The 9,204-nt window shown below is 38.3% G+C and overlaps 1 protein-coding gene across 1 annotated transcript in view; it reads right to left on the bottom strand.

Annotated features, from left to right (window-relative positions):
- The window catches only part of LOC106867335 (GRIP1-associated protein 1), a 97,639-nt gene that overhangs the window by 8,117 nt on the left and 80,318 nt on the right, over nt 1-9,204 (bottom strand). The window contains exons 20-26 of the mRNA XM_014912181.2: nt 9,048-9,122; nt 8,431-8,487; nt 5,504-5,603; nt 4,865-4,916; nt 3,558-3,615; nt 1,408-1,515; nt 536-629 (exon numbers count right to left, since the gene is read on the bottom strand). Of these exons, the coding sequence (XP_014767667.1) occupies nt 536-629; nt 1,408-1,515; nt 3,558-3,615; nt 4,865-4,916; nt 5,504-5,603; nt 8,431-8,487; nt 9,048-9,122 (544 nt within the window). The remainder of the gene's footprint in view (nt 1-535; nt 630-1,407; nt 1,516-3,557; nt 3,616-4,864; nt 4,917-5,503; nt 5,604-8,430; nt 8,488-9,047; nt 9,123-9,204) is intronic.

Raw genomic sequence — 9,204 nt, 5'->3', positions numbered from 1 at the left:
ATATATAAGTATTTTTAATACAATAATTATTATACACATGTATATGCTTCGCTGAAGAATTTTCTGATATTAATTTCCTATGATTATTAACAATATATTATATAGACATAGAATCTCAGTGCCTGTTCAGGCATTGGTGCCACATATAGCCAATGGGCTTATTAGAAAATAATTAATAGCAACAGAAGCAGCATAAATACTAAAAGTTGATATTTATTTCCCACTTAAAAGTAGATGTGTTATCACACATCTGTTATCACACAAACAGATGTATATGTTTATTTTTTGCCCAGACTGAACATTGCAAACCTGCATTAGAAAGAAATGATTTGGAGTTCAAAGCAAGTCCAGAGATATTGTAAATATTTGCAGGAATATGATGCCTGATAGCACTCAAAGAACAAACAACCAATTGAAGTACAATGTGAAAATATATAAAAAGAAAACCACACACAACAAAAGAAATTCTCTGGGAATATTAAATTACTGAAAGGCAGAACCTGACTGGAAGGCAAAGGAAACTGTATGAACTCACCTGTTCTTCCATCCATTACATAATACTCAATAATGGCAGACTTCTGCAAAAGGTCTTCACACATAGCGGCATTACTTTCTTCAAGATGCTGAACCTGGAAAAAAGGGAGAATATATTTCTGAAATGTGACACCTTGTTCTACAAACTGACAGATGTGTTCAAGACATTGTCCAACCATTTATTACTTCAAGGAATGGAAGACGGTTGGAGATGATTGATATGTTGATAGGTATAGTGATTAATTCTGGTCAAGAAAAGCAAGGGAGGCAACTTTGATATTTGTATTAACCAAAAATATTGAAAATGTAATATGGTGAATACAGTCAGAAGGGATAATATAATGGCTGGCCATATGGAGATAACTAGAGATATGTTTCAGTACTATTAAACCTCCTCAGTGAAATAGTCATACCAGTTTTGTTCAACTAAAGTGTAGTTGGGTCTCAAAGGGGGAGGGGCTATAAACCTAGCAACATGTGTTTTATAATGTAAATAAAATTTCCATTCAAATGGCAATTACTGGGCAATTTCTGACCATTTTAAGTTGTAGTGGGTATGTGACCTATGTCGCAAATAGGTATACGAATATTGTATAAATTTTTATGATTGAAAAATTTACTATATTTTGTACATATGAGTATATCAGCCTGCGAGTGCAATAAAATGGGCCCGCAGACGCAGCTGCACCCGTGGGCAGGGGTTCCCCCACTCTTGAGTTAAAGCAATGAGTGGAAGACAAGGAGGGGGTTACCAAGGGACACCTTCTGCCTGTAAAAATATTATATAAAAGATTCAATTTCCATAAACCCGGTTGAAGTCTGATCTAATGCTGGAGTGAAAAATCAAGACGTTGGTCAACTTCCTCCACTCACCTTCTCCTCTAAAGTCCATTTCTGTTGCTGTGATGCAGCCAGACGGTTAACTAATTCATCATGTTCGGACTCGAAATCACTTGGAGGGGTTCCAGTTCGGTTTGGAGACTGAAAGAGTAACATTTCAACATAAACACCCAGAGCAATGTGTCGGGGTCATCTTAGGTTAATGATGTAGAGCTGGCGGTGGTGGTGGTGGGGGTTATAATGATGATAGCAGTAGTATTGGTGGTGGTGGTGGTGATGATGGCGGTGGGAATGGTGGTAATAGTGGTGGTGGTGGTAGTGGTGGGGATGATGGCAGTGTAGACCTGTTTCTTGGTGGCGATAATGTTGTTGTTGGTAGTGGTGGTGGTGTAAGATAATGTTGGTGTTGGTGGTGGTGGTGGTGGTAATGGAAAATAATAACAATGGGGGAAGCACTGCTGCTACTGGTGGTGGTGGTGGTTGGGATGTTAGTTAATGATTGGTAATGGTCACAGAGAATTCAACATTTTAAATTTTTCACATCAACAACCAGCATTGACGACAGACCAATTGCAGCAGAAGTAATCAAGCTTATAATTAACAACAACAACAACAACAAATATAAACAACAACAGCAACAACACAAATAAACAAATAAACAAATTGCATCGAATGAAAAAGTAGAAATGCTGCGATACTAGTTTATTATTAAAAGACTAAATCATTAAAATAAATTTCATAATGAAAATCAATAACAACAACAATAATAATAATCTAGAAAATAACAACAAAAGTATTTTAGACAAAACACACCATTCTATTCCATTAAGTTTTACAAAACTCTTAACACCTTCCTCTCTCTTTCTCTCTCCCTCTTTCCCTCTCTCTTTCTCTCTTCCTCTCTCCCTCTCTCTTCCTCTTTCTCTCTCTCTCTCTCTCTCTCTCATACATAAAAAAAATCCCATCCTCAATCATCAATCACTTCCACTTTTTAAACCTGTGATTCGTTAAAATATATTGCGATTACAAATGCAATTTAATAAAAATTTATCGCTTTTGGGTGTTGTTTACTTTTGGGGTTTTTTTGTGTATAATTGTTTAAATAATTAAGTTTGCTTTGAACTGGCTTTCAACGAGGCAGTTAAATTACTTACTTATGAGCGTGTGTAACGAGCTGGTGTTTTAATTGTATTTAGTAATACTAGGGAAAAATTAGTCTTCAAACTTTGTAATTAACATGTGGAATTAATATATTGCAAAACACAAAAAAGAAAAAAAAGTTTTTGAATAAAACAGAACGGAAATACATATAGGTGTGAGATGAACATGGCTGTGTGGTAAGAAGCTTGCTGCCCAACCACATGGTCCTGGGTTCAGTCCCACTGCATGGCACCTTGGGCAAGTGTCCTCTGCTATAGGTTTGGACTGACCGAAACCTTGTGAGTGGATCTGGCAGACAGAAACTGAAAGAAGCCTGTCACATGTGTGTGTGTGCACGTGTGTGTGTGTGTGCATGCATGTGTGTGTCTTTGTATCTGTGTTTGTCCCTCCACCACCACTTCTGCTTGACAACCAATGTTGGAGTGTTTATGTCCCTGTAACTTAACAGTTCAGCAAAGGAGACTGACAGAATAAGTAAAAGGATTGAAAAACAAAAAAAAATTAAATACTGGGGTTAATTGATTCAACAAAAACCGTCTTCATGGTGGTGCCCCAGCATGGCCACAGTCAAGTGACTAAAACAAATAAAAGACGAAAAAAAAAATTGTTGTTTTTCAAAGAATCAATGATTGATCAATACTTAACAAAAAAGCAGGGTTTTGAGGATCTTTTTACTTTTTTTCATTTTTGAAACCCAAAGAAATAAATATCAATTATTTTAAGGTAATTAAACTAACTTAATTACTAACAATTTGCAACTGGTTAATTTAAAACTGCTGACATATTTAAACATTTTTCGAAACATAAAAATTAAATTGGTGGAAGCACAGAAATGGTTTCTGGTTTTTTCACGCTCGGAATTGTTGAAGCATGAAATGAACTACCTGTATCAGTTGTTAGCTATCAGGGCACTGCATCCTTGAAAACTTCCATACTTCTCAAAATTCACTGACAGTACACAACAACACTGAAAGAATCAGTCTTTGCAACATTAACCAAACAATTGTAAACGGTTTACTTACCTGTGGAGAGTCTTTGTTACCAATTCCACTGGCTCCAGCACTCCATGAAGAAACAGAGCTGACGAAGGAAGAAATGTCGGGTATATTAAAGGGTGATGGTGGTGGCAATGGATATTATGATGACAACAATGATGATGATGGCTTTATAAGCATACATGCCACATAAAAAGCACCCATGCTGGTACCATGTAAAGAGCACCCGATACACTTCGTGAAGTGGTTGGCATTAGGTAGGGGACATCCACCCATAGAAACCATATTATGTCAAGCAATTGGAACCTGGTGCAGTTCTCTGGCTTGCCAGTTCTTGTCAGAGCGTGCAACCCATGCCAGAATGGAAAACAGACGTTAAATGATTATCATGTATGTTTTGTCATACTGTATGTTTAGTGCTACTGGAAACATGTAACCCAGTGCCACTTGACCTATGGTCAGGCCATCAGCAACTAAACCCTACCAAGGGTGAGTTATGTTGGACCCCTTGCAGGACAAATAAAACAAAGCCTATCAAAGGATCGATGAATTCAGTGATCAACAGCCATCTGGTAGCTGAGATAAGCAACTCCTAGTCTTTGTATAGGCCGAGATCGTTGCCAGTGCCGCTGGACTGGCTTCCGTGCAGGTGGCATGTAAAAAACACCATTTTGAGCATGGCCATTGCCAGTACCGTGTGACTGGCCCTCATGCCGGTGGCACGTAAAAAGCACCCACTACACTCTCGGAGTGGTTGGCGTTAGGAAGGGTATCCTGCTGTAGAAACTCTGCCAGATCAGATTGGAACCTGGTGCAGCCTTCTGGCTTGCCAGTCCTCAGTCAAATCGTCCAACCCATGCCAGCATGGAAAGCGGACGTTAAACGACGAACGACAATGATCTCTCTAAAAGACAGAAATTCAAAAATAACACCTGCATCTTCGTTTACATCTCTATATCCCCTTCTGTGACAGGACATAGAAACAGAGGATGTAAGGCCCCAGCATCCGATAAGCCAGTGGAAATATCATTCCCCAAGATTCCTTTGAAGTAAATTTCTGAGAGAAGGACATTCCAAAGTAACACTCATCTCATTGCAAAGCCAGAGATTCACATTCTTGCTTGTTTCTCAACTATTTGGATTTGTAGGTGAGAACGGAAGTGGTGTTGCATAAGCACTGGAATTGCTGACAGTCATTGTCTTTGATATCTAGGAATGAGAGAATTTGTCAATGATGGTCATATTCATTTATGAGCCATCACGGACAGACATACATGACAGCCATCATATACATACATACGTACATGTGGATGGATGGATGGATGGATGCCTACCTGCTCTCAGCTTTATCTCCAATATCAGCAGGCTTAAATAAGTCATCAACTCCTGCAACAAAAGAAGGTTATTTTATTTCATAGTAAAGATAATTGTCAACTCACATGAATATAATTGTTCTTTATTTCTAATTCTATCTATTTACATTTGTTCCCATATCAATAGATAGGCGTAGCTATGTTAAATACATGCTTGTGACAGAGGTATGAAGATACAATTCAGAAACACACCAAGAAAACTAAGTTCATTCAGAAACAGATCAGATCAAATACCTAAACTCACACATAAACGGACCAAATACATGTAAACTTCACTTCGCAGAGAAGTTTCATATTCATTCATCAACCCTTTCTGGCCTCTCAATGAAAGCCTCACCTTGCTGACAGACAAAAAGAAACGATGCAGTTATTAATAAGAAGATTTGAAATTAATGCTTGCAAGATTTTACAGTTCTAGCATAACTCCTTCATAGTCAGCTCATGAACTTTTCAGCTATGAAACTTTCAGCCCACCCTTGTATATGTTCTTTTCTTTTCTTTCCTTAACACCCATCCAGCCCACCCAGACACCCACACACACACACACACACGCCATGCAATAACAAACAATATATTATTTCCAGAATTAACTCAACTTACCTTGTCTGTTTTTAGGATCCGTTAATATTTCCTGCAATCTTTCTTGTAATTTCTCAGCTCTTTTCCTTTCAGTATGCAGCTGGCGTTTTAAATCTTTCAACTGAAATCAAACAGAAGAGATTTTTGTGTCCCTATTTTGAGAGAGTGTGTGGAAACGTACCATAGAACAGGGGTCAGGGGTTACCACAATATACAGTGTGCTTAATCTCTAAGCACATGTTTAAAGCAAGTTCGTTCACTCAGACCATGCTTGCCACTCTCATTCATCCTTTGAAATCTGTTTTCCATGCTGACATAGGTTGGACAGTTCAACAGGGGCTGAAAAGGCCAGGAACCACCTCAGGTTCCATTGTCCGTTTTGATATGGTTTCTACAGCTGGATACCCTTCCTAATGCCAACCTTTAAAGAAATTTACTGGGAGGCAGCACTTCCCTCTCTACTTTCATTTTCCTTGATGAGGGCTTGACCAAAGACAAATTTATTTATCTTGAGCACTTTCGATCTGGTCCACCACACAACCTCTTTGGTTAAGGACACCAGACAGACAGACAGACAGACACTGCCTGTCCTTCCCCACCAACATTCGAAGAAAGGCAGGAGAATGATCTTCACAATGGACTCAGCTGACAGCTAGATCCATCCTGCATGCGACAGCAAATGTTCAGTATAACTCCACAAGGAGTAAAGATTGTTTGCCAACATAACATGGCAGTCCTGGTTTAGAACGAATGTTGCTGTAATTTAGCCCCAGGAGACATCGTCTCCAGCTGGCTATACGACATGATCTGTGTCCTTATATTTTTGAATAAGGGAATCTAGCACAACCACTAGAGGTGGCGCTGCCAAATTCCCATTCGAAATATATAGTTTTCAAAGTGACAACTCGTCACTGATCTATAAATTAGAAAATTACTATTACTGTTATGTTGGCAAATAATCTTTACTCCAAACTACTGTTGCTGAATATCTCTCGTTGCGAGATTTAAGAATAGTAATTTTCTAATAACTCTACAAGTCAGTAATGCTCAGACAATGGAGATGTGTGTACAGAAGAGTTCAGTTGCTCTGTGCATATCTCAAGCAAGCCTAGCTGATCGCACTTCTGAAGAGTTTATCTTAAACTGGCAAATACCCCCAGAAGCATTTCCAGGCCAGAGACTTCTGGAAATTCTCCATAGGCTTCTGCCCCAAAAGCCATCCAGATCAGACCAACCAGCTGATTTTCATCAATGCACAGAGTTCCCCCAAAATTGTTGTTAGCCCTTCTGCCCCTTACTAATCCTCTATGGAATATCATGGTGGAACTCCCATTGCCCACATTGTCCAGAAGGCTGTACGTGTTTCACAGCATTCCAAATGTTGAGTACCAAGTTTTGATCTTTCTTTGAACCAAGACTGCAGTTCTGTCAAAGTGACAAACAGCAGAAGAACCCAGACAATTTTGAGGAGGAGGGGGGGAGAGTGGACAGTGAAATCTATCGACCTCAATGCTTGACTTGTTATTTTATCAATTGTGAAAGAATGAAAAACAAAGTCGGAAGCTTCCCCTTTTCCTCAAAAACACCTTTAAAGTCGGTTAGAATCTTAAATCTGTTACAAACACTGAATGAAGCATATTTTTTTTTATAAGAAAAACCTGGGGACGGCAGAGAGCTGGCAGAAACGTTAGGTTAAGTACCAGTTGCGTACTGGGGTCGATCTAATCGACTGGCTACCTCCCCCAAAATTTCGGACCTTGTGCCTAGAGTAGAAACGAAAAGACAGGGGTGAATATATATATATCATCCGATGACATTTTATTAAGAGACACAAGTAGAGAGAGAGAGACAAAGAGAATGAGACACGTGCATTAATATAAACGAAGAGTCATTTAATGGAGAGAAAGAGAGGAAGAGAGACGAAGAGGCACTGATGCAGAACAATGGAGAATGATGTCTCTACGTTAGTTGGTAAATCAAAGTAATAAAATATAAGCTTAGTGAGAATGGGTTGTGATGTGAGAGAAAGGGGAGATAATCGAAAGTGAAAGACAGAAAAGTAGAAGAAAGGGAAATAACTGAGGACAAACACCCCCCACCCCACAGGTCATGTATGGAAACATCAACGAAGTTTTCTTTAGATCAACTCTGATCGAGTAAAGGCATTCCAGCCCTGACCCTCTCGTCTTCTTCCTGAATCCAGAACTACATCATTCAATATGTCCTCTAAGATGATGGCGTGTGATTTTGAGTGTGTCGCTAATGGAGGCTTTTTACACCAACGACCAGATGGATTGTATGTCAGTGTCTTGGGAGAAGCTGCAAAAGTTCTATTCTTGCAATGGTGTTCAGGATTGTGTGAGAATTAATGGTCCCATGACATCAAATATCTGGCATTAGATTAAAGAGAATAAGTCCCTAGTGAAATGCAAATAGTTTTGTGGTGGTTTAGAGGGAGGAAATAGATTGCCATGGAAATGCAACAGAAACACATGCAAGCGTACATACATTTACACATTCTCTCCTGCAATCACAGATGGTATATTCCACACACACACACTTTATTAACTGTTCTGGATACAATCCCAATGTACAATGCACACACACACACACACACACACACACATGCATGCACACATATATATACAAGTTTCTTTCAGTTTCTGTCTCTCAAAAGTCCACTTGCAAGGCCTTTGTTGGCTCAGGGGTATAGCAGAAGACAATTGCCCAAGGTGCCACACAGTGGGACTGAACCCAAAGCTACGAGATTAGGAAGTGAACTACTTAACCACACAGCCAAACCTCCTTTTATTCAATGAGGCAACAACAAAAAATATTTGAAAAAAAGAAAACATGCAATTGGAACTCCAGCACCAGCAAAGAACTCTTTCAGTCAAAGCCAAATGCTTCAGGGTCTGAGAACGAAATTTTAATTACAAACTATTTACCATAGTTAATCCTTTCTTCTCATGGATTTTCTTTTCATCAACGCTGTCTTTAATCTCCTGGAATAAAAAATAAAATAAATATCCAGTATATTTTTTTTAACAAATATACATCAACAACCAACTGCCAGAAAAAAAAAAAAAAAAAAAGCTTAAAGAAATATTTTTTGCTTGTTTAGAAAAAATGTTTTGTGATTCATTGACAAAATTGTTAATTTGCTCATCTGAAGAATCACTGATTTCTCAATACCAAATTGGCAAAAATGTGGCTGGTAAGATTTATTATTAGGGAAACAAGCAGAAAGTGATTTAAAGTGAATTAACAGTAAACTATGATGGGCTGTTATAAGTCAAAGATGACCTCACCAAGATTTGATCTCAGATCACAGGTAAGTTAATGTCACCCTTAACAGCTTTCTGCCAACTCACGGTTCCGTTCTAAGTCTTAAAATTTTGAAATACATTTCATAATACTTTGTATAACAATGTTGCTTTATATATGTAAGAGAGAGTTGACATAAATATGAAACATTTTTTTTTTTATAACTGCAATTCTGAAAATACTAAAACCAAAGAAAGGTGATAATGATCCAAAATAATTATCTTTGAACGAGACTAACCTGTTGTAATTTTTCTATAGATTTATCACGTTGAGTAACTTCAGCTTTCAACAGAGTCTCCTGCTGTTTGTATTCCTGCAGAGAGAGAGAGAGAGAGAGAGAGAGAGATACAATGTCACATAATAAACCCTTTGAGTATTAAAACATCTCACAAGAA

This window comes from Octopus bimaculoides, chromosome 4 (assembly GCF_001194135.2).
Source record: "Octopus bimaculoides isolate UCB-OBI-ISO-001 chromosome 4, ASM119413v2, whole genome shotgun sequence".
NCBI classification, from domain to species: Eukaryota; Metazoa; Mollusca; class Cephalopoda; order Octopoda; family Octopodidae; genus Octopus; species Octopus bimaculoides.
This window is presented reverse-complemented; position numbering and strand designations above follow the sequence as displayed.